This window comes from Urocitellus parryii, chromosome 5 (genome assembly GCF_045843805.1).
Source record: "Urocitellus parryii isolate mUroPar1 chromosome 5, mUroPar1.hap1, whole genome shotgun sequence".
NCBI lineage: Eukaryota > Metazoa > Chordata > Mammalia > Rodentia > Sciuridae > Urocitellus > Urocitellus parryii.
The window spans coordinates 129103932-129129753 of NC_135535.1; the positions used below are offsets into that span (position 1 = coordinate 129103932).

The following is a 25822-nucleotide window of genomic DNA, read 5'->3' on the forward strand; positions in this document are numbered from 1 at the left end:
AAGATCAGCATTCATAAATTAATAGCTTTCTTATACTCCAATAGTGATTCTGCTGAAGAAGAAATCTGGAAAATCATCTCATTCACAATAAGGTCAAAAAATAAATTGAAAATCAAATTGAAATTAATCTAATCAAGGAGGTGAAAGATCTCTACAATGAAAATCACAGAACACTGAAGAAATTAATTAAAAAATACCTTGAAAGATGGAAAGACTTGCAGTGTTCTTGGATAGAATTAATATTGTCAAAATGACTAAAAGCAATGTACAGATTCAATGCAATGCCTATCAAAGTACCAATGACTTTCTTCAAATACCAATGACTTTCTTCACAGAATTAGGGAAAAAAAACCTTTAATTTATTTTGGAAAGATAAGACACCTAGAATATTCAAAGGAATACTGAGCAAGAAGAATGATGCAGGAGGCATCATAATACCTGATCTGAAATTATACTACAGAGCTATAGTAACAAAACCACATGGTATTGACATAAAAATAGACTTGAAAACCAATGCTACAGAACAGAACACCCAGGGACAAACCCATATATTTATAGCCATCTGATACTTCATAAAGGGGTCAAAAACATATGTTATAGACATATCAAAAGACAGTCTTTTAACAAATGGGCCTGGGAAAACTGAATAGTCATATGTAGAAAAATGAAACTAGATCCCAATTTCTTACCCTGCACAAAAGATAAATTAGAAAGGATAAAAAACATATGACTTAGACAAGAAACGTTGCAATTGTTAAAAGAAAACCTAGGGTCAACACTCCATCGTATTGATGCAGGCACGAACTTCCTCAAAAAGATCCTTAAAGCTCAAGATACAAAATTAAGAATCAATAAATTGGATGCCATCAAATTAAAAAGCTTCTGCACACCAAAGAAAATTATTAAGAGTGTGAAGAAAGACAGGCTGGGGTTGTGGCTCAGAGGTAGCATGCTTGCCTGGCATGTGTGGAGTGTTGGGTTTGATCCTCAGCCCACGTAAAAATAAAACAAAGATATTGTGTCCACCTATTACTCAAAAATAAATATTTTTTAAAAAGGGTATGAAGAAAGAACCTACAGAATGGGAAAAAATCTTTGCCATCTGCCCCTCCAACACAGAATTAATATCTAGAATATACAAAGAACTCAGAAAATTAATACCAAAAAATAAAAATAGCCCAATCAGTAAATGTACAAAAGAATCAATCACATTTCTCAGAAGAAAAAACACAAATGGCCAACAAATACATGAAAAACTGTTCAACATCTCTAGCAATCAAGGAATTGCACATCAAATCTACACTAAGATTTCATTTCACTCCAGTCAGAATGGCAATTCACAATAATACAAACAGTAATAAATGCTGGTGAGGAACTGGGGGAAAGCGTACACTTGTACATTGTGGGTGGGACTGCAGACTAGTACAACCACTCTGAAAAGCAGTATGAAGATCATTCAAAACACTTGGAATAGAACCACCATATGACCCAGCTATCCCACCCCTTGGTATTTACCTGAAAGAACTAAAATCAGCATACTGTGGCATTATAGCCTCAATGTTTATAGCAGCACAATTCACAATGCTAAATTATGGAATCAACCAAGATATCTGTCAATAGATGAATGGATTAAGAAATTGTGGTGCTGGGCATGGTGGCACACACCTGTAATCCCAGCAGCTCAGGAGGCTGAGACAGGAGGATCTAAATTCAAAGCCAGCCTCAGCAAAAGCGAGGTCCTAAGCAACTCAATGAGACCCTGTCTCTAAATGAGGTACAAAATAGGGCTGGAAATGTGGCTCAGTCATTGAGTGCCCCTGAGAAGAATACCTGGTAACTGCCCCCCCCACATACCCAAAAAAGAAATGTAGTTGTGGTGTATACACACACACACACACACACACACACACACACACACAAAATGGAGTTTTCCTCAGCTATAAAAAAGAATTAAATTATGGCATTTCCTGGTAAATGTATGGATAAACAACATTGTGCTTAAATGAAATAAGCCAGGGCTAAATGTTTTCCCTCATATGTGGAAGCTAGAGCAAAATAAAGGAAAGAAGAGGAGAGGATTGACTTATCATAAAAATATGAGGAAGATCAGTAGAGAAGAAGGAGATTGAGAGCAAGAGAGGAGAGAAAGAAAAGGGGGGGAAATAGAGAGTGAATTTTTAAAAAATCATAGATAAGTACACCACAGGGAATTTCATCTATGTATATAAATAGAAAGAACCAATTAAAAATAAATAAATAGATGAGTGAAAAGAAGACTAGTAGAGTAGAGGAATCGAGGGGGAAGAAAGAGGAGAATGTGAACTGAAATCAAATCCCATGCATGTATGATTTTGTCAGGATGAACCCAACTACTATGTGTAACTATAATGTGCTGATAAATTATTTTTTAAAAAATCAAACTTTACCATTTTAAAAATTGTCCACCAGAGCCCCAATTCAAAAGTGGTGGGAACTTTAGAAGGTAAGGACTTGAGGGAAGTCTTTAGGTCATTGGTGATATGTCCTCAGAAAGGACGTGAGACCCAAGTCTCTTCTCTCTTTGATCCAAGGCCAGGATATGAGTCCTTTTGCTCTGTGGTATCCTCCTGACATTATATGCTATCTCACCACAGGCCCAAAGCAATTGATCATCGATTGGAACCTACAAAACTGTGAACCAAAACAAACCTTTTCTATTTTTTAAACCATTTCTATTTTTAAGTTCACTATCTCATGTATTTTGTCATAGTGTTGGAAAACTGATTTATGTAATCTCCTTTTTATTTCATATATAAACACCAGATAATGTGTGTGCTAGGTGGTGTGGGAACAGATTCCTCTAAGGAGAAGTTGAAGCAAGGCTCCAGTTAGTCTAGATTTAGTGGGATTTATTTATGTGGCTTGTTCTCTCTTTTATGATAGTAACTCTATCTATTTGCTTTAAAGAAAATGATAATACAAAAATGTCATCATATGGAAAAATAATCAAAGAGTATGTCACTAAAAATTTTGGGAAAAAAAAGTCCTATAGACTTTGTCAGGGAGTTAATTAACAAAATTATTTTCTGACATTTTTATATTTGCAGTATTTGTTTGGCTTTTTAAATTTGTAAGCTATTGTGATTTCTTTTCTAATTCTGAATAAATATTCCATTTCATATGGGAGTGTGTATTTGCCACTTTGTATTTTTTTTTTCTTAAAGAAGGTCCTATATAGCTGAAATCTGTGTTCCATGCATTTCTCTTTGGAGATTTTAACTAGTTCTGATAAGCAAGAACAGGTTCCTTGTTTTAGAAGGAATGCTTATTTGAATAATCAGACCATACATAAATGTCAATTCACCTATGAATCATATACTTTGAAAATGATATCCTTCTCTATTTTTTTGGCTACTTCCATGCAGTCTGGAAAAATGAAATCTGTAATTGTCTGAGGCATCTTACTTCTACTATTAATAAAAAAATATTTAAACTAGCTTCCTGAGCTAATTCTCTTATTATTCACAGAGTTCCCTATTTTGTGCTTGCACAAGCATAAAAAGTTCAAGTCATTTTCTGTAGAAGATGCTTGTTTGGTGGCAAGCAGCTGGTGATATTACTTCATGTGATGACTTTTCCATAAAAATAAGTCATTCATGCCAAGGAAGAGGATGATTATCAGGGACTGGAAATCCTAATTAAGTCATGTTTTTTTAAGCTACTGAGTTTATCTTGTGAACCTGATGACTTCCTGGCTTTAATCAAGAAATTATTCCAGGTTGTGGGGAAAATAAATATCTGTAAGAATTAAACCAATTTATATATGAAGTACTTTCTTAAAGGCAACATTGAATTTTATGGTTACAAAATTACATTTATCAAATATACTATTTAGAGTATCTGAATTTTTATGAATATTTTAAAACAAATAATATTGGAATTTTTTAACTTGCAGTGAAGAAAGTAAGAAACAATACAGTATAATTAAACTAATTTAGTGTTAAAATTCTTCAAATATCTTTTAATTGAATTAAAGTAATCCAAATAATTAAAATTCTGAAAAATTCATGGACATAACTATTATTTATATTTGAGTGAAAATATCTTGGAAAATTTTAGCTTTCTTAGAATACACAGGACCACTTTAACAAACTCAAAAATTATGCTCAATTATTATCTCCTTTTAGATACAAGTTTTTTCCCCTAAAAACAAATGATAATTTATTGTGAAATTCCATTAGTAGTTATATTTTGACACTATATTAACTTCAAAAGACAATACGGGAGGCACAAAAGAAACATCCAGAAGACAAAGGCAATTTTGTTCTACTTAGGAAATTCTAACATCAGATAATAATAAAAATAGTAATCTAGTGAGTAGAGAAATTATTAAATCATAAGAGAAAATTAAATAGAAAGAAAAACCATAATTTTATGGGCCATAAGATCAAGAACTTGTCTTAATGAATCACCATTAAAATAATATGGATACTGATCTGGATGGCCCATGGGACAGGAAAGGACAATCAACTACCAGGGTACCAGAGACAAATTGATTGTAACTAAATTCAGGAAGTATAAATACTCATGCAATGGTGTTCAAATACAATTTCAAATATTGTATGTTTAATAGGGACTTTCTGGGATTTTAAATATTTTCAGTAGGGATCAAAAATTTGCAATACTCTGTGTCCCATAGTACACCTGTAGTCCATGGGAGACAGACTAGGTGCTTTGGCACATTGTGTGCAAAGGGAAAATTAAAACAGAAGAAAGTTGGTTGCGGTGGTGCACACCTGTAATCCCAGCTGCTCTGGAGGCTGAGGCAAGAGGATCACAGGTTCAAAGCCAGTTTATTGAGGCTGTAAGCAACCTACTGAAACCCTGTCTCAAGATGAAAAATATAAAGAGCTGGGGCTATGGCTTAGTGGTTATTTACCCTTGGGTTCAATCCCTAGTACAAAAAAAAAAAAAAAACAGAAGGAAGAAGAAAGATGTTTTATAACTTGGCAGACTCCACTCAACTCCTCCGTCTCCCACTTCCAAACTTGCTCTCAACCTTGACAGTTTCCCCAATTTAAGGAAACTTTATCCAGAAGGAAAGTAAAGCCCTTTAGGCTGAGGTCTGAAGATTCTTCATCAGGACTTGTGAGGGGACTGGCAAGGATGATAGGAAGAACTGGCCTTCTGGAGACCTTCCAAAATACCCTAGTAGACTTTTCCCAAATACCCAGCATGTATCAGTATGCGGGTTAACTAAGGCTGGGCTGTGAGCCTATTTGGTCCAGAGAAATTCACGAGCTCTGTGGCTCCTTTAAAGGGGCAGCAGATCAAAGGAAGATGAAGCACAGGTCATTTAGTAACTAAGCCACACTCACATAAGTCGAGATCTTCCCAGTTTCTCTCCACCAAAACCGCAAAGTTGCAATTCTGCTGTTGTTTTTCACTTCATATACTATGACACCTTTAGCACAGATGCCCAAAGCCAGCTCCTCTTCTGGCCTTTTATTCTCTGGGAAAATCTGGTGAACCAACACTCCATATTCTGGGAGCTGCTGAATGATCTAGAGCAAATAAAAGTTCTATTTAGGAGAGACAGACATGCTGGTTTAAAATAATGGGCCCAAACCATTCCATGAAAAATACATGAATAGATATTGTCACTCAGTAAGTTTGGAAACACCCAGCTAAACAGATTTTCTTATTATGAAATGTACCCACACCTCTGATATAATGATGATGATGATGGGGTGTGTGTGTGTGTGTGTGTGTGTGTGTGTATGTATTGTTTTTATCTCATGGAATCTCAATTGTAGAAGTCCTAAAGCAACCCTTGAAACACAGTTACATGACACAATAGCATAATAATATTCTGAACAAGTATTTTTAGAATTGAGACTCTCCTGGAACATCTCAAGGTAAGAAATTCCTTTTTTCCAATTGTGTAAATCATCATCACCTGCAGTGTTTTCTGCTCAAACCTCTTCGTATTACAGATGGAAAAACACCGGCTCAGACACAGAAAGCAACTTCTGAATCATTAGCATTAGTGTCAAACCAAGATAAGCCATAACCACCTTGCAGAGAAAACGTCCCATCATGTTAGTATTTCTTACCATGCAGCGTTGCCTGTATAGGGTCTCCATAGTCCCAGATCTCTCAGTTTACCAGGAGATTGAATTTTGCCAGGGATCAAGAGTCAATTAGAGTTGGAGACTGCATCTGGCAAACTAAATTCTTAAGAGAATTTGAGATATAAACTCACATGTATGTTTTTAAGTCTGAATGGTAGTCATGTCTCTTTCATCTTTATCTTCACTAGGAAGACGACTCCAGTCCTCATCAAGATGACGCACATGGACCCACAGCAAGGGTATCTTGCTCCAGGCACTTGCAACCCTCTCAGAAGGGTTTCATTGGTGGTATCTGGTACCTCATCTCCACCCCCAGCAGAATGCCATGTCCTACCCAATCTTTCTCACCCCCTGGCAGTCACAAAAGCAGGGACAAATTACAGCTTTTGTCTGTCTCTCTCAGGTTCATTGCTGACCTCTCTCCTTGTGTTGATAAATGATCTCTACAGATGGTTGATAATGCCTGTGGATCCCATGACTCTCCACATGGTTTCAATTAAATTTCTGGATGCTGAACCTCTTCTTTTAACTTTGGAGAGACATGTCATTTTCATTATCATTCAAAACAGTATTTATTGAGCACAGATGTTGAAATAACCAGTAGCCAGATTGGGCTTGCAATTGGTTAAGGTATGACAGAGTAGGGCCACCCCAAAACAATTAAGTGAATTCTTTTAAAGAATTCAACATGATATTTCTTTAAAAATGATTTTAAAGCATTAGTTTTTGTGAGAATACAAATGCCTTGTTTACATTTTTTTAATTACTTGGTGTTAGCTTTATTTTATTTTTTAATGATACTGAGAGGGTTATAATACTTGAGTGCTGGGGTCCCCAAATTCTTAAGTGATAGTGTTATGCTAAGCATTTCCCATGCTTTATTTTGTTATTTATTCAATCTTTACAGCAATGCTAAGATACAGGTATAGCTACCTCTTTTAAAAGGATTGGATGGAGGCACAAAAGGGATAAGTAATCATGTCAACTAAACATTTTGTTGCTACAAGTCAAATTCTTCAGTTAAATGATTTTTTTTTAGTAAAATTCAACTTTTCCATGAAAATGCCACTTCATCTTCTATTCTTATGGTATAAGGAAGTCACGGAGAAACTAGACACTACTGTTACAGGAATTTCATTCCATACTTCGGTTGATATCTACAGTCATGGTTGCAAAGCATACAAGCATTGCTTTACACTGCATTTGATACAGCTTGATGGTCCAGATCATTACTTGCTTTGATGATTCCTATTTTAGTCACATAATCAAGTATCATCATAACCGTGCTCAGGAAAGGGAAATAAGGGTTTTGGTATATACAAAACCCATTGATCAGCTACTGGTTACTTGGAAGTTATTGGTGACCCTTCTGCCCAAACTTTGCTGCCTATTTTGCCATGAATAATTCAGCCTGGCTCTACCATTCACTTGGATTCATGTGCTGCAGATAATCACATTCAGCCTTTCCTTGATTTCCAACAAGATCAAATTTCAGTTCCATTTCATGTCACCTCTTGGCATATATGCTCAAAACATCAAGTTCTATTGAAACAAATGTAAAGAAAAGTGCAAGACCCAGAGAACAGTTGGTGTCAATATGGTGCATCACATTTATGTGACAAAATCAATCTAAAAGTAATGCTTTCAATTCTCTCTTACTACATATATCAGAAAAACATTCTATGAATATGATGTTTTAACTTTTGGTTTAGTATATTTTAGTACATACTAAAGGGCAAATACTTCAATTAAGTATATCTGAAAGACAAATTGTTCAATTGATCCAAGTAATCCTCCAAAGTTTCCATTTTGGAGCCAGGAATGAGAATATGTTCATATGAGACTTTTTGCTCCTGAGTTTTCATTCTAAACTAAAATACAGGGTATTCAGAAAGCCTTGAATCACAGTCTGTAAGAAAATAGCATTATCTGTCTCCACTCTGTTCTACCAGGGAATCTTCCATGGTGTCTTTCCTCACCCATCCAGCATGGCTGTTATCTGCCTCCTTCTCAAAGGGTCATTTCATCTTCATGTGATAAGGGCCATCCTCTTAGGGGTTCCTGTCTTGACTGCAGCAGACATCAAAATAAAACTGAAACCAGGTGCTCCTGTACACCAGTCCCTAGAGCATCCTTGCTTTACTGAAAACTGTTGAAAACAACTGCGTTGTTATTTCCAGGTGTTCACTCAGAGATTCACAACAACTCATATCCTTTGACCCTATAATTCCACTTTTGAGAATCTTTCCTAAGAAAACATGCTGAATAATTGAGACAAATCCTTCTCAGAATTCTTTTCAGTGCTGACTTGCCAGGAAAGGTTGAGGAAACTAGCTCTCAGGCAGTGCCTGATGACCTAAAGACAACAATGCCTTAAAATGGTTGATATATCAGGCAGCCCTTATAAAGGATGTTTGCAAAGCATTTGCAATGATCTGGAGAATGCATTGGTTATAATGCTAAGTGGGGAAAAATATAGGATACAACCAGTACAAATTCAACAGCTAAAAAACCAAAAACATTTAAATTACATATCACAAGCCCTACTTGTGTGGGAAAATGGTTCTGTGGTTGAAGAAGTCTGGAAAACAGCGAGTTAACATTAAACAAGCTGTTCTGGGGTTAATATGCTTTTGTAATTGTGGATCTTGCAGAGAGAGGATGGTATTCAGCGTTATCCCACCCTGGATTGCTGCCAAGTCTGCTTCTAGTGTGAGGTGATGAACCAGCAGAGCTAGGCATCGTGATCAGGAATGGGTTTTTTGAGGTTTTTTTTTTTTTTTAATAAAATAGAAAAGCCATGAGGAGCTATGATTAAATAATCCAGCACTATTTATAGAGTATCTGGTCTCTGCTACAGGTTCTAAGGATCTAGGGCCCTCCAGGCATTTACAGCCTAGTAGAAGAGGGAAGAAATACCCAGAAGAGACTATACTGCTCGTTGTCTCAGCAATGTGTAGCAATAATGTTTAAACTGCTTGTTACCATCAACCTGTAATTCCACTCAAGAGATTCTAACCCTAACAAATTAGGCAGAAATACAGGTAAAGATTTATATAGAAAAATACTAATCTCAGTACTGTTTACAATAGTCCCATATTAGAAAAAAAATTATATGTTGAGCAATGGAGCACTGAGGAAGAAAATATATATTGCTTCAAAATAAGTTTGAGATCCTCATGATGTGGAATTACATAAATACATACAATTACATATATAATATAAATCCACTTTTAAATATATGTGCATACATACATATATTTGAATGCAGAGGACAAAAAGAGAGGAGGGTGAATATACAAAAATGTAAATGTGCTAACTCCAAGGGACCGAATGATGGAAAATGTTTGTTCAACAGTCTTACGCCCTAACGAGGAAGGTCCCAGTGTGCACTGGGGTAACAAAGCCCTGTCTAGTTCATCTCTCTGCACCCGGGGCAGGCAGCCTACATCATTAGCAACTCCATCCAGTCCACCAGGGGGAACCGGGAAAGCTGGAGTATTCCTTGACACAATGAAGATTGCATGCAAATGAAATCAAATCTATTCAGTGCTTCCTGTGAAACACTGGAGAAAACATGTTTTCTGCATTTTTGCTCCTGAGATGGTGGCTCCTTTTATAATCATTTTTCATAGTTCAACCATGGAAGGGAAGAACAAAAACAGTGAGCCTGGCACACAAAGCTGGGCTTGGGAGAGCATGGCAGAGAGCATGCACCCTGCAGAAGTTACAATTGGGCTGAGTCGGTAGCCTCTTGGCTTGATTCTTTAGTTCTGTGGTCATAAGCTCTAAAGTCCCCACTTATCCCTCAAGGCAATGCTACATCCTCTTGACAGGAAACCCACATGAAGACTGGACTATGGAATGTAGCGAGTGTGTTTTTGTTGGGGCTTCTCAAATGAAAACCTTTCAGGATGCTAGCATTGGGAGGCTTCTGCTAAATAACCAGCCAAAGAAAAAGGTCAGGCCTCATCTCAGTAGATTTTCTTTCAAGCATCCATCTCTGCTAAAGTCAAGAAAATGTGGACAGACTCTTTCCACTCATGTCAGGAGGCTCAAGTACACAAAAATGCATAAATCCCTTTACATTCTTTTGAAACTGTGCCCCAAGTCTAAAGGTCCAGTCATATCCCCTGTCTTGGGTGATTCAGAGAATACCACCTTCACTGACCCCCAGCTGCACCTGCAAGGAAAAGTAATCACTCACCCCTCAACCCAATCCCACCGTCTTGACCTAGAATCCTCGGTGTTGTTCTTGTTTTCACAGGCATTTATCACAATGTTACCACAATGTGGCTGTCATCCTAGGACATGGGACTCACCAGGAGCAGGGAGCACATGCTTTTTGTCTCCATTTCCCACAGTACCTGACCCACAGTGAGTAGAGGTTGTGGAGTAAGCAAAGGTAGTCATCATCATGGATGCTCGAGAATATATGCATATTGAACTATTGCTGCTTTTACTTGAGGAGTGAAGAGTTCATGCTCCTGGCCATGAACCACACTAATTGTGTTGAGCTGAGGTCAAATAACCCAAGTCTACACACTAGAAGTCTTCTAATGACTTTGCTTGGACTCACATCACAGTTTTGTACTTCAGTTGTCCTGGGAGTCATGCATAGGAAATGGTCTCCCTACCTGCAGGAAATTGTCAATGATGCTACTCTAAGTATGCATATAGGCCCTACAGCACCCACCCTGGCCTATTTTGGAGTTCATTTCCCATGCTACCTGCTCCCAGAATCCTCTCTAATCCCCTCAGAGCAATGGAGGCTTCTTTTCTCCTGTAGTTCAAGGTTCTGGCCTGCATCTCCTTTGCAGGTCTGAGCCAACTGGTACCCAGAGAATGCCTTAGAGGGGAACACTAGCTGCATTCCTTGAGCACCAGCACATCTCTCAGTGTCCAAAGGCCTTACCCTCAAGAACTCCAGTTCAGCATCCTCTCCCCATGGTGCAGAACAGAGCCGGTGCATCTCTGAGACTTCGACTTGGACCTGGAGAGCAGTCATTCTCTCTATCAGGCTTGCTGGGATGTAATCTTCAACTCGAAAATATGCCTTACTTTCTGTCTGCTGGAAATAGGATGCAGAAGAAAGAAGCACAACAAAGATGTCTACTGTGGGATTATGAGCAGAAATGTATCTGTAGTCATAATCCCATTAGGGCCCCATAACAAAGATGCTTCTTTGAGGTGCCCACCAGGAATATCATCTACTAGCATATTATAAATGGGGCCAAACCCTATGACATGAATAAAAAGGAGAAAGAAAGGAGCCACCCATTTAGAAGTACCTTCTGTATGCCAGGTGGTCTTTAGAACTCAGTAGACTCTGTATCCTTACAATAATTTGCAAAAGAGGAAATATTATGGCCATGGCCAAGATCCACAAGTAGGGAAAACATTTCATAGATTTAAGGTCATACTGTTCTAAGTGAGGCTATAGTCTCTTGGGAGAGGTTGGGTCACCCACTGCCTGCTACTGAGTTCTCTGAACACATACTCAGAGAGAAGAATGCTGAAGTTTGTGAAGGAGTGGTCTCAGGGTACACTGTAAAGAATGAAGATGGCAGGATTAGGCAGAGGGAGAAATTGACTCTGCTTTTGTTTCTGAATCAACTTTCTGTGGTCTCAGGATGATTCTCTCAGTACCTTTAAGAAAACCCCAGCTTTGAAGGCAATTACATATGAGGAAAACACCTGGGAACTGGAAGAATCTAGCCTTCTTTAGGCAGAGTGTAGGTGAGTTTGCCTGAAGCAGATCTAAAGGGAATAATATAGTGTATACTACATCCTACACTCCTGCTGTGCTACATACAGCCTTGTGGTGGTGAACAGCATCCTCCAGCTTGGTACTGGCTGATGCTGATCCCAGACTCAGCTCAGACCCTCCAGCTTGGTACTGCTGATGCTGGTCCCAGACTCAGCTCAGGCATTCAAAGGGAGAGAAATTGCTCAGCAATCTCATGCATTGAAAAGTATTTTAGATTGTCAAATCTACAATACTGACAACACCTAATGTTGCTGGGGATGTGGAGCAACAGGAGCTCTCTCATTCACTACTGGCAGGAATGTAAAATGGAGCAGCCACTTTAGAAGAAAATTTGATAGTTTCCTCCAAAACTCAACATACTCTTGCCATAGCATCAAGCAACCATGTCCTCTGGAATTTACCTGAAAGAGCTAAAAACCTGTGTCCATAGAAAATCCTGCACAGGGGCTAGGGATGTTGCTCAGCAGTGAAATAATTGCCTAGCATGCATGAGGACCTGATTTTGATCCCCAGCAACAAAAACAAAAAACTTACACATGGATGTTGATAGCAACTTCATTCATAATTGCCAAAATTTGGAAGCAAAGGCTATCCTTCAGTGGGTGAGTGGATAAACTGGTAATTCCAGACAATGGAATAGCATTCAACACTCAAAAGAAATGAGCTATCAAGACTTGAAAAGACGAGAAAATTTAAATGCATATTCTGAAGTGAAAAAACCCCATCTGAAGAGGCTAAATGCTGTATGGTTCCAATTGTATTACATTCTTCTATGAAGACAGTAAAAGATCAGTGGTTGCCAGGGGTTAGGTGGAAGGATGAGTAGATTGAACTCAAAGGAATTTTAGGGCAATGAAACTACTCTATATGAAAATATGATGGTAGATATACATCTTTATACATTTGGCAAAACTTGTAAAATGTATAACACCAAGAGTGAACCCCAGGGTAAACTATGTTCTCTGGTAATTGAGTTAATGCAGCTTCATTGGTTGATGAAATGTATATTTTGGTGCATAAGGTTTGTAGTGTTCAGACAGGGAGACAGTGAGCATGTGTAGGAGCTAAGGGATATAGGAAATTTCTGTACATTTCACTCAATTCTGCCATGAACCTAAAACTGCTTTGATATTGTTTGGGTCTTAAATATCCCCAAAGGCCCATGTGCTAAAGGCTTAGTCATCAGCCTGTGGTGCTATTGAGAGGCAATAAAAGGTAGGGCCTAGTGAAAGAAAGTTAGGTCACTGGGTTGGGCGGCTGTCTTTGAAAGATATATTGGGACCCCAGCTCCTTATTTTCTCTCTCTCTTTTTTTACTTTCTCATCCCAGCAGGTGAGCAGCTATGCTCTACCACAGGCTCCCAACCATGATCCTCTACTTCACCATGGGCCCAAAGCAATGGGACCAAGCAATCATGAACTGAAACCTCCGAAACCTTAATCTGAAATAAATGTTTCCTTCTTATAAGTTGATTATATCAGCTATTTTGTTACAGTGATGGAAAGTTAACACATCCTCTAAAAAATAAAGTCTATTAAGCTGGTTGTGTTGGTGCAGGTCTACAACCCCAGTGACCTGGGAAGCTGAGGCAGGATGATCACAAGTTCAAGGGCAACTTATTGAGATCCTGTTTCAAAAGAAAAAATAGAAATGACTGAAAATGTGTCTCAGCACCCCTGTGTTCAATCCCCAGTACCATAATAAATTAATAAATAAATAAATGGTCTATTAAGATATTTGGGGGTTAAAAAAAAAAGCATTTAGGATCTTTAACCCAGCAGCTCAGTGTAAGGAATATATCTAACAGAAGAAGTCAACATGGAACTAAAAAAAGCTCCAGGCAAAAGTACATTTATTTCTATGTCATTTATAAAAGAGAAAGATCAGAAGCAATTGGAATGATAATAATAGTAATTATCACTTACATGGCAGTATCAGGTGAATGCCCAACAGTAAGAGAATGGACAAGTGAAGGCAGACCCAGCCCTGTGGACTCATAACAAGCAGCCAGACAAATGATCATCAGGAAGGCCAGAGAGGACATGTACCATGAAGTGAGAAAGCAGACTACAAATTGAATGTGGCAATCTTTACAACTGTATAAAAGTCCCTGCATGTGATCCAGGCTGGAAGAGAATGTGCCCAAAGGAAGGTTGTTCTGCCGTGATGATGTGATTAAGGAGATTTATTTTTATACTAAATTGCCTTTGTCTCCCTTTTTAAAATGCAAATGTAATCATGTTACTTCCCTGCTTAAAATTCTTCAGGGGCTCCCAATCTTTCACAACAATGGCTTGAAAATCTTTTTTTTTTTTCCCAGCACCAGAACCACTTAATCAAACAAAACATAAGCCCCTAAGGAGGGTATACTAAGTCCCCCCAAATATGACACGTTATCCAACCAACCAGCCTGATAGCCACCTAAGCTCAGGCCATGGTGAGAAACCTGCAGCTTCCTGGGTGGGCTGGCCCCCTCCTCCTGCCCACTCAAAGACACAAAGAAGGGCTCTCCCCTCCCCAATGCCTTTGACATTCCCACTACAGCACCTAGTGCAGAGTGAAGCAAAGCTCTAGAAGTGTGTCCTGGCTGGGCTCTCACTAACTTACCTAACCTCACAGAGCTGCATTTTCCTCAATTGCAAATGGAAATAATACTAGCTTTTCAAGGTTAAATAAGGATTAGATGGTGCTAAGCCTAAAACAGGCAATCTATAAATTAGGACTAAGTAGGTACATGTATAAATGAATGGGTTTGTATATTCTATTACCTCCATACACGCATTAAAAAAAAAGGAAAAAAGGTCTGCATTAGGAATCACATGGTGAGCATCAGAGAACGCCTCAGAAATACTGTGGACCCCAGTGGTACCCAAAAGGTTGAGGCTTGGCAGGATTGGGAGGTAGGGAGTCATAAGTGGAGAATGAGAACAGATGGAAGCAGAAGCAAAATAAGATCAAATAGAAACTAGACAGGCAAAGGAGGTCACCAGAATGAAGCATCACAGTAGTTAATTTTGTGTCAACTTGAATGGGCAATGGGATGCTCAGATATTAGTCAAATTTTAGGTGTATCCATTAGGGTGCTTTTGGATAGGATCGACATCTACATTAATTGAATAGGAAAGAAGATCACCCTCTTTAATGAGGCAGGTGTTTTTAGCCCATTTGTGCTATCATAACATCATACCACAGACTGATTCATTTACAGAAAAACAGAAATTTATTTATCATAGTTCTGGATCCTGAGAAGACATCAGCACTAGTGTCTGGTGAGGGCTGCTAAGTATTGTGCTTCCAGGAGGGAGGCTCACTGCCATCTCACATGGAGGAAAGCAGAAGGAAAAAGGGAAACACTAAGCTAGTTCACTCCAGTCCTTTCTTAAGGCATTAATCCTTTCATGAGGGCAGAGCCCTTGTGACCTTATTCATGCCTCAAAAAATCCCACTTAGTGCTATCAAAATGAGGAGTAAGTTTCAATTTGAACTTTGGAAGGAACACATCCAAACCATAATAGTAGGATTCAAGCAATCTGTTAAAGGCCTAAATAAAACAAAAAGAAAGACCCTCCTATAAGAAGGAACTCCTCTCTGCCTTTCTGTCTTCAAGCTGGGACACAGGTTTTCTGCCTTTGGGCTCAGACTTGAAACACCATCTGCCCTCCTGGGTCTTCAGCTTACCAATTGCAGAACTAGGGACTGGTCAGTCTCCATAACCACATGAATCAATTCCTTATAATAAAGCTGTAGGTAGAAGGATGGATGGATGGATAGATAGATAAACAGACAAACAGATATCCTATTGCTTCTATTTCTCTGAAGAACCTAGGCCTATATAGTAATTTTCCCCAGTCCTATGGGACCCTGGGGGAAATTATGCTGGTGGAAAGATTCTGGATCTGAGTAAATAATACTCAAGCTCCCCAGGTGCCCTCAGTGGGCCTGCCCTTCAACCAAAGGCACCAATTTGGTTCTGGTGAAGTGAGTAGAATAAAACAAATAAAACCCCTCCAAGCACTAGAGTTAGACCCGGGTTTCACATCATATGTCTGAAACCATAGACCGATGGTTAGCTGTTGTATAATTTTATATTAAAGAATTCCTAATTCTGGGGAAAGGGAAAGAAAGCTTGCCAATAAAAATTGCTATGTGCCAGACACTATATGCATTATTATTTTCCATTCTGCAAATGAAAAAGCCAGGCTCAGAGAGATAACATGCCCAAAGTTATGTAGCTACTACCCAGAAAAGTCAGGCTTTGGCACCGTTCTGTCCAACTCCAGGACTCTAGCATCACTTCTCTGGATCATAGAGTTTGCTGAGGATAGACTAACGTTTCCTTTGGAAGATACCCTGTCCTGTCCAATTTGGCCAAATACAAGAGTGGTCTAGAACCTTACAGCAAAGTCAACTGAAGGATTCACAGGGGCACCAATAGCTCAGAGCATTCTCCTCCCAAAGGTCAGCACAAAGGCATGAGGGCTGCCCCAGGCCTCCCCAGTCTTAGAGCTGAAGATGCAAAGGAGCTCCAAGGTAAGCATCAACAGGGATGGAGGAAAGAGGGTGAGGGGGCCAGGATAGCTCTGGAATACTACTTTCCTGGGTCAGTTTGGTGTCAGTGCAGAAAGAAAGTCCCAGTGCCCTTGGGCCATGGGGTCTCCATGGAGTCTCCATGGGGGATAGGAATGGAAATTGCACTATAGGTCCCTGGCAGGAAAACTGCTGACTTTTCTGATTGATAGTCTATCTATAGTGCTATCCAGTCCAGGAGGCTGCACTCAATTCATTTTCCACTCAGACCAATAGCTCTTGGGCATTCTCCCTGTGTTTCTGGTACCACTTTGGTTCTGGTGAATGAGTAGAACAAAACAAATAAAACCCTTAAGGCATACTTGATTCTAACAGAGTATGTTAATTGGCTTTCCATTGCAGTGACAAAATACCTAAGATAATCAACTTTTTAGGAGGAAAGTTTTATTTTGACTCAGTTTCATGGTCACTTGGCCCTGTTGCTTTGGCCTTGTGGTAGCACAGTACAACATAGAGGAAGTATATGGTAGAGAAAGCATGTTCACCTCATAGCAGCCAGGAAACAAAGAAAGAGGTAGAGCCAGGATTCTAAAATCCCCTCCAAGAGCATGTCCCCAGAGACCTAATTTCCTTCCACTAGCCCCACTTCCTCAAGGTTCCACAGCCTCCCAATAGCATCACAGATTGGAGACCAAGTCTTTATACATGGACCTTTGGGGATTTTCAAGATCCAAATCATAACACGGAGAATGAAAATAAAATTGATAAATGGATTTATCATGCCAGGTGATGATAAATACTATGAAGAAACATACAGCAGTGTTATGGGATGCAACAGGACTTTGGAGACTCCAGGACTTAGTAGCAACTTCCAAAAATGTTCTGAGAGTTGTTTCAAGGCAACACTGATATAGTCAGAAAAGTGTTGTTCAAACTGTAGTCTGCAAACCATTTGAGAGTCATGAAATCCGTTGGCAGACTCTTAACCAGAATGTTTTTTAAACTAACCAGAATAGAAAGAGAAATATCAATGTGCATCACATGTAGAAAGGGTACAACCTATTTCCTGAAACTTTTGCTTCAGTTCTCTGTGTGCATATGTGTGTGTGTGTGTGTGTGTGTGTGTGTGTGTTGTGTGAGAGAGAGAGAGACTGTTGGTTATAATGGACATAATTTTTAAAATTATGGGTCACAGCATAAAACACTTGAAGCCACAGTTCTCAAAAAAAAATTTTTTTTAATGTTGAGCTGTATTTGCTCTTTAACCTATCACTGAGATGAGGCACGCAAGCGTGTCTAAGTTAACCCCTGGTTTCTCCAGCCCATGCACATTTGAGAATTAAGAACACAGTTTTGTGAAGTCATCCACATGCAGTGGTGACTACAGCTTCTCCTTCTCAGACTGCATTCTTCAGTCTATTATTCAGACTATAATATTATTATGTTGCCATAACAAAGAACACAGACTGGACAGCTTGAACAACAATTTATTTTCTCCATTCTGGAGGCTGAAAGACCTAGATCAAGGAGTTAGTATATTTCTTTTGTTTTGTTTTTAAAACTCTTTCTCCTTGGCTTGCAGATAGCCACCTGCTCCCTGTGTCCTCTGTGTCCTCACAGGGCCTTTCCTCCTCTGTGCACTCATCCCTAGTCTTCTTTGTGTGTCCAAATGTTCTCTTCTATAAGAACTCTGGTCAGAATGGTTTAGGAGCCACACATAGCCCCATTTCAACTTCAACACTTTGTGTGTGTGTGTGTGTGTGTGTGTGTGTGTGTGTTTTACTGGGGACTGAGCCACTGAGCATTCTACCACTGAGCTACATCTCTATCCCCTTTAATTTCAGTCTGACCTCAAACTTGTGATCCTCCTATGTCAGCCTTCCAGGCGCTGAGATTCTAATCTTGAGCCTCTGCATCTGGATCATCACTTCTTTAAAGCTCCTGTCTCCAAATACAATCACATTCTAAGGTACTACGTATTATGGCTCCATATATAAGTTTGGGGGGACACAATTCATCCCATAATACAGATAAAACTTTGGCCAAGCATGGCTCCTTAACTCACCAGGAACGTAGCATTGCTGACCATCAAGTGCCCATTTACTTCTGGCCATGCCTCACTGCTTTATTTCTTCCTAGAAATGCAAAACCATCACCCTTACCCCTCAGTCTATGTACCTTGTTTAGTGTGGACTCCAGCCCTGGCTTCTAGGGCAGCCATGAGATTCAAGCCCAGCCAATCAGAGTATGGCATCTCCCTGTGTGGTGATTGGTTTAGCATGAGCACCTAACTCTGTCAGAACCCATGAGGTGAGCCCAGGATTTCTATGGCCTTTTTTAAGAGAGCACATCCCCTTTTTGTGCTAGGCTGGAGACAGACATGGAGATACACCCCAGAAACAAGAAGTTCTGATGACATTATTTGAGTTTTCACAGCCTACCAGCCCTAAACATGGTAAACACCCCATGTAAGTGTTATAGGGCTGGAGGCTTGTCAAAAGGGCAGGGGGTAGGTTAGGAAAGGACCTGGATCTGGACATTTCAGCTCTGCACACCAATAAAACAATGACACATTTTATTCAAACCAATCTGAATTCAATTGCTGTTTGCCATCAAGAGAGCACTGACTAATCTGTGCTGGCCAAGGGTATGGGCAAGATGGTCAAAAAGTCCCAGAGGGTACAGAGAAGAAATCAGTCTATTATTCATGGGGGCAGGAAAGCTGTGCATTTTAGGTCAACCAGGAAGAGGGTTATAATTGTGATAAATATGCATACACTAGTGGGGAAAGCATATGAGGTCCATGCATGTACCATTTCTTGGGATCTCAAGGATTTAAAAAGTCATTTTGAGGATTTCTGGGGGTATAAAGGTAGGGGTGTTAAACCTCTTAATTTCTTTCTTTTGAGCAGTGGACTTCCCCCTTCAACAGCCATTGTGTCCTCTCTAGAGCACCTTTCTCCAAGTTGAGTATTCCCCAGTAGTACCCAGCTATTGTCACATAACAGTGAGCACCCTTAGAGATAAAGTCCAGCATGCTGGCTGGGAGGCCACCAGCAGTTACAGTTTGAGTTGTAAATGCCCCCACAAAGGCCCCTATACTAAAGGCTTGGTCACCTGCCTGTGGCACTATCAGGAGATGGTGGAACTTTAGGAGATTGGGGCAAGTAGAAGGAAGTTAGTCATTAGAGGCATGTCCTTGAAGGTGATATTGGAACCCTGTCCCCTTCCTGTCTGTCTCTTTCTTTGCTTCCTGGCCAGCATGAAATGAACATATCTACTCTGCAACACACTCTTGCTATGATGTACAGTGCTGTCACAGACCCAAAGCAATAGGAACAAGAGCCTGTGGACTAAAACCTCTGAAACCATGAGCCCAAATAAACCTTTCCTCCTATAAGTCTATTATCTTGGGTATTTTATAACAATGATAGAAAGTCATTGAGAGACCAGTGGGAACTTTACCTCCTTGACACTTTCTTCTCTGTTCCTAGTAATGCATTTGGAGATGGATTCCTTATTTGGACTCCATATCATCCTGCTGAGTCACTTTCTAGTTCCCTCTTGAGGACTGTGGTTAAGCCTCTTCCATATTTTGAACATGGATGAGGTGCATCGTGCACCAAAAGCTATACTAAATTGCTGTCTGTAAAAGCTTACCTTGTCAGTCTCCCCATCCTGCCTAGCATCTCCATCTTGAATCCTGCTTAAGTATATTACCATCATCTATTACCATTAGGTATATATTACCATCATCCTTCCTAGTTTCAGGCATCTGCAAATTTGAGAAACCAAATTTGAGTACTCAAATAGAAGATCATCAAAAGCAAGTTTGATCAATGAAACTTACACAATTCTGCTGCCCCAGCAAAGGCTTGACCAACAATATTTGAGCCATTCTTTGAGTAGCAGTACATCCCAGCAGAATCAGTACTGGCATTACAGTATGACACACCTGTTCCCAAATTTAGACTTTAATATTTACTAGCCACATGAGTCACAGATTATTTTTCTAGAAAATGTGAGTGTTGATACCAGCCTTACAATGTTGCTATGAGAATTAGGTGAGTTAACACTAAGTCAGTGACAAGGTCAGCATGATCTCTTAATAAAGGTCGGTTATTATTACTGATGATGATGATAATAGGAAATCAATAAATACATAAGTTTTTAGTTGTTAGGAGTACTATGGTTTTGATGTGTTATAAGTGTCCCCCAAGGGACACTCTGTTATAAAAGGCTTGGTCTCAAGATTAGTATTATTGAGATGTGGTAGAACACTTGGGAGGTGCAACTTAGTGGGAGATCCTACAGTTATTAGGGTAATTCCCTTGGAGACATCATGTCACTATCCCTATCTTTATTTCTTTTTTTCTTTCTCTCTTTCCTTCTCTTTTTCTCTCTTTCTTCCTGTCTGGTAATGTAAGCTTTTTAACATACATACTCCTTTATAAGAGGCTACCACCCACCAATCTCACTAGAGATCAAACCAATGGGGTAATTTAATCTTGGACTTCGAATTTACAAAACTGTGAAGTAAATAAACTCTTTATAAGTAGGCTGCTTCAGTTCTTTTATTGTAGTAATGCAGAGCTGACTGATACAAGGAGGGAACTATCAGGCTAGAACAACATTTCAATTCATAAATTTGATCTGTTTATCTTTGTATTCCCCCAGAGCCTAAGAAATAGCACTCATTGAATGCTTAATGAATGGACATATGGATGAAGTGAATGGATGAATAGATGGATGTAACTGACCCCAATCTCAGTGGTAGATACTAACAACACTTCTCAAAAGCAGAGTCTCCCCATTCCTACAGTCCTACCCACCCCATTATAATGTCTCCAGTGATCCCACCCAAAGGTCCCAGGTGTCCACTCTTACCTCCTTAGGGTAATTGCCAAACTCAGCCTGCAAGGCGAGGACCCCCAGCTGTAGCAGTGTCTCATCGTTGCAGTGCAGCCTCTCCTCAAGGATGTCTTTACGAAGCTGCAGGTAAAACTGATGCCTTGTCAGGCTGTCCCTAGCAAAGAAATGCAGGAATCAAGGAGTCTGGAATGCTGAGGCCAGAACACTGCACCAGAGGGCTTTGCAGTCCGAGAGGTAGGAAAAGAAGGGAAGACAGGGTACAACCCCATAGAACCCAGAGGACAAGCCAGGAAGGCCAGTGTGGTCTCCTTCATCCACACCATGTCCCCTGCCCCTGGTGAGGGCTGCTCTGTGCCCAGGCATTTCACACAACACCTACAAAGATATTTGTGGCTGTGGTTGGAGAAAGAAAACTGATAATAAGTCAGGTAGTATTTGTAGCAATCAAAGAAATAAAGAGATCACCACCTCCAGCTCCAAACCCATCTCCCTCTCCTCTAAGCTTCATCCCTAGGCCACTGGGTTGTGTGTGGAGGAAGGAAGAAGTATGTTTGGGTTTAGGGGAGAGAGGCCTTAAGTGGACTGTGTTTGAAACACAAAGAAAAGCTTTCATTTTGACTGGAGCCTGCCTCAAAAAACTGATTCCTCCCTCCATCCTATCATATTAGAGTCCAATCAAGAGAAGATTAACCACCATAACGGTTGTCATTTATATGTAATTTACAGTTCCCAAAGCACTTGCCTACCCACTACCTGTAATGTCAGGGGATGGGCATAAGCTCCTTAAGGAACCAAGGGACAAGCTGCAGCACTCACTGTAGCAGCCCACAGTGGCTGACAAAGAACTTTATCCTCAGAAAGAGTGTGAAGGTGTCCGTGGAGGTCTTCAGGAGCTGCTCTCTCCAGCCTTCGGGGGCTATTGTGCACAATCTTGTTTCATTGTTCAGGAAAAAGAACTCTTTGCCTAAGATGGAAATAGAATTTGGAGGGAAAAGCAGTAGGGGATGTTCCACCTCTCTGATTCACAGCCCTGAACCCTACACGAGAGAGCAAGACTGAAGACCCCTCATACCTGGTACCAGGGGGCTTTTGTTGGAACCAAAAGGGGCTAAGACTAAAAGGTAAAGAAGAAAGGATCAAGGAAGAAAAACTCAGTACCAAGAGGAAAAACTATGATTATAGTCAGCCCTCCATATCCACTGGTTCTGCATCCACAGGTTTAACTAATCACAGATCAAAATTTTTTTTAACTTCATATGTACTGTAAATATACATTTTGTCATTGTTTACTAAATAATACAATATTATATCTATTAAGACAGTATTTGCAGTGCATTCATTTTTATAAGTAATCTATTGATGATTTAAAATATGTAGGAAGATGTGTGCAGGCTATATGCAAATACTATTTTATATAAGTCCCAGAAGATCTGGATGTTTGAAAGGATCCTGGAACTCATCTCATAGGCACAACAATATCTATGTTAGAGAGATGTCCCTCAATATCTGTTTTTCAGCTACCATCTTATATAAATAAGATTATAAAACAATAGAAAGAATATTTTTAAGTTCCTGTCATGTGCCAGTCACAGGCATCTTATGAACTAAATGTTGGTGTCCTTCTAGAATTCATATGTAAAGCCCTAACCTCCAAAGCGATGGTGTTTGTAAGGTGAGACCTTAAGGAGGCAATTAGGTGTATATGAGGTCTGGAGGATGGGGCCCCATGATGGGATTAGTGTCCTTTTAAGAAGGGGAGAGCTAGCACTCTTGCACTCTTATTCTCCCCCCGCCTCCCCCCGATAAAGTCCCAGTGAAAAAGATTTACTCTACAAGCCAGGAAGCCAGTCCTCACCAGGAACCAAATCAACTGGCACCCTGATCTTGAAATTTGTCAGCCTCCAGAACTAAAAAAATAAATGTTGTTTAAGCCACCTGATCTACAGAATGTTTTATAGCAGCCCAAACTAAGACAGGGTACAAGTGTACTCATATTTGTCCTTTGACTTTAAAAACTCCAGACCTTAATTCCTGCTGAGTTTGTTCTTTAGCCCCTCTGGAAAGGAGGTTGGATCAGTCCAAGTCAATGAAGGTGACACCCCCACCCCTTTGCTGTCTTCACAGGTAAACCCCACCCTGCCTGGGTGCTCTTGGCCACTCCAAGGGGACTCCTTGGGTCAGTACCCACCCTGGACCCAAACAGTTCCCTCTCCTCTATTCTCCACTCCCTGAGCCTAGGGTGCACTACAGCAGCTTGCCTAGAGGTGGGAATCCTGCCTAGAGTTAGAAGGCAGAGTTTTTAAATGAGTACCCTCCCTTTTTCCTAGGTCATGTACATGATGGAGGGTAGGGCTGGTGTCGAGTAGTTTTAGTGGCCTTCCCCACTTAATGTCCACCCCTCCACCCTTGCTGCTGAATATGACTCTCCAGACCCTTCTCTTAGAGTTATTTTCCCCTAGGAATGGGTGAGTTCCTAGTACAATCTATTTGAATAATTCTCCCAAGGTGGTCCTATCAAATTCCAGAGGTGGCTATTTTTCTGTGATTTTTCCCATGAGGCTCCTTGCTAAGCTGTACTGGGAACTGTCCACTTGGGAAGGGCTCAGGGGCAGCCACCTGATTGAGAGAAACAAGTAGAGGATATATCCTGAGGTTCTATTCACAGAGTTTTTATTTAGATCACACATTATAAATCAATAAAAATGCAGTATTTCCTGAAGATGATTTTATTCTTATTTTGCAAGAGTGAGCATCCGTTGATTATGATCCCATCAATGCATATTATAACTGTTCTTTTTATTTATAAAAGGATCTTGGGAAGGGCAGATGAGAGCGACAAGGAGGCAATGACACTCCTGCCAGCCCCAGTGTAGTACAATGAACAATCAAAAGCTTATCCTATTGGGGCAAAAGAACAGAGGAATATTGAGATTATTACACTTAAGCAGTGTGGGCTGGAACCAGCATTTAACCTAAAGGTTCATAAAATCAAACTCAACCTCCTTCTACTAACCAGCCACACAGAGGGTAAAGAACTTCAACTATATATAGCAAAGGAATATTTGCAGTAAAGGAAAAGTCCCTTAATGGAAAGGCAGAGAAAGGAAGGAAATAAAGAACCCTTCCCTCACTCAGATCTTTAAGTGGATTCTTAACTTAGGCTCCTGGGATCAGGGTACTTAGTTCTGTCAGATAAAATATTTTTAACATTTGCTTGTCTAAGATCATGCACTGAGATTGATCAACCGGATCTGGCAAGCTACACACACCTACCACACCCTACATTTGTTATTTTGTGATAGTCTGCATACACTTGACACTTTTTTCACACACATACACTTGAAGCCGTCACCAGCTAACCAATATCTAGGAGCTTAGGGATCCAGATGCCTGCAATGCCAAGGACTCCCCAGGGAACACCCACCTTTCAGGTAAGCCAAGCCAAAGTAGGTGATCTCCCCAAGATTGATGAAGGACATGACAGCATTGAAGACAGCTCCCACTGTGGACTCGATATCACATTTCACCTCCAGACACTGCCCGCTCAGCAAGACCACACAGAGGTCCCTGAGAGTCAAGTAGGATTTTCCTTTTTTGGTCTGAAAACAATAGTATCAACTGTCACAATAACCATGAGACTTTGCCTTTAACCTGTGTTTGTTACTATGCTGAGCACTTTACATGTATCATCTCATTTAATTATTAAACAACCCTAAGACACAAATATGATTATGATTCCTATTTAGCAGAAGAGAAATGATGGCTCATCTGAGATGGTAAGGGACTTGCGCCAGGTTGCACGGTTAGCAAGAGACAGAACGTAGACTCAGATGTGAGCTCTCTGCCAGGCTCTGCAGGGGCCAGGAAGACTGGGAGGCAGGTCTGACCCATGTCTTTCCCCTGCAGAAATCCTTCCTGCCCTTGGGTTCTGCTTGCTGTTAGGACTGACTAGTGAATCACACACCCTCCAGGTATCCCCCAACTTGACATTGTCCCCCTAGGGTCCTGCCAAGCACAGGTTAATGAAATAAACTGCAGAGAAAATTTGGACAGGTGCAGATCCAAAACAAGATGTGGCTAGAGCAAAGGGACTGTAGAAACCAGTCAGCAGAGCTGCAGATACATACCAGAGTTTGCCTTCTGCTTTGTCGGCCTCCTTGGATTATCGCCAGGTTCATCTCCGACCACAGCCCTGTCTAATCACCATCACCCAGGTGAAGCCTCCCAGGCAGTTCAGCATTCCACACCCCCATGGGCTACTCTGCCTGACTTTGCACACACTGCATGTGGGGTTGGGGGAGCAGAATGCTCTTCCCCACACCACAAATTCCCATAAGTCTGCCATGTCTGGCTCAGGACTCCTCCTTGTCTTGTCCTTCTCTAAGGACTAGGGTGGAGGATCCACGCATCCTCACCTCCACTCCTGTCTCAAAGCCTAGATCAGGGCCTACTCAGACCTCTCCTGGGAAGTTCTCCTTAGAGAACAGTTAACAGACACTGGTATGTGGTGTTAGTACTCTAGGGGCCGTGCCTGCAGTCA

At 40.4% G+C, this 25822-nt stretch overlaps 1 protein-coding gene across 1 annotated transcript in view; it reads right to left on the reverse strand.

Moving 5' to 3' along the window:
- The window catches only part of Frmpd2 (FERM and PDZ domain containing 2), a 95248-nt gene that overhangs the window by 49989 nt on the left and 19437 nt on the right, over positions 1-25822 (reverse strand). The window contains exons 9-13 of the mRNA XM_077799091.1: positions 24707-24881; positions 22099-22246; positions 21298-21436; positions 11029-11184; positions 5358-5543 (exon numbers count right to left, since the gene is read on the reverse strand). Coding sequence (XP_077655217.1) covers positions 5358-5543; positions 11029-11184; positions 21298-21436; positions 22099-22246; positions 24707-24881 — 804 coding nt within the window. The remainder of the gene's footprint in view (positions 1-5357; positions 5544-11028; positions 11185-21297; positions 21437-22098; positions 22247-24706; positions 24882-25822) is intronic.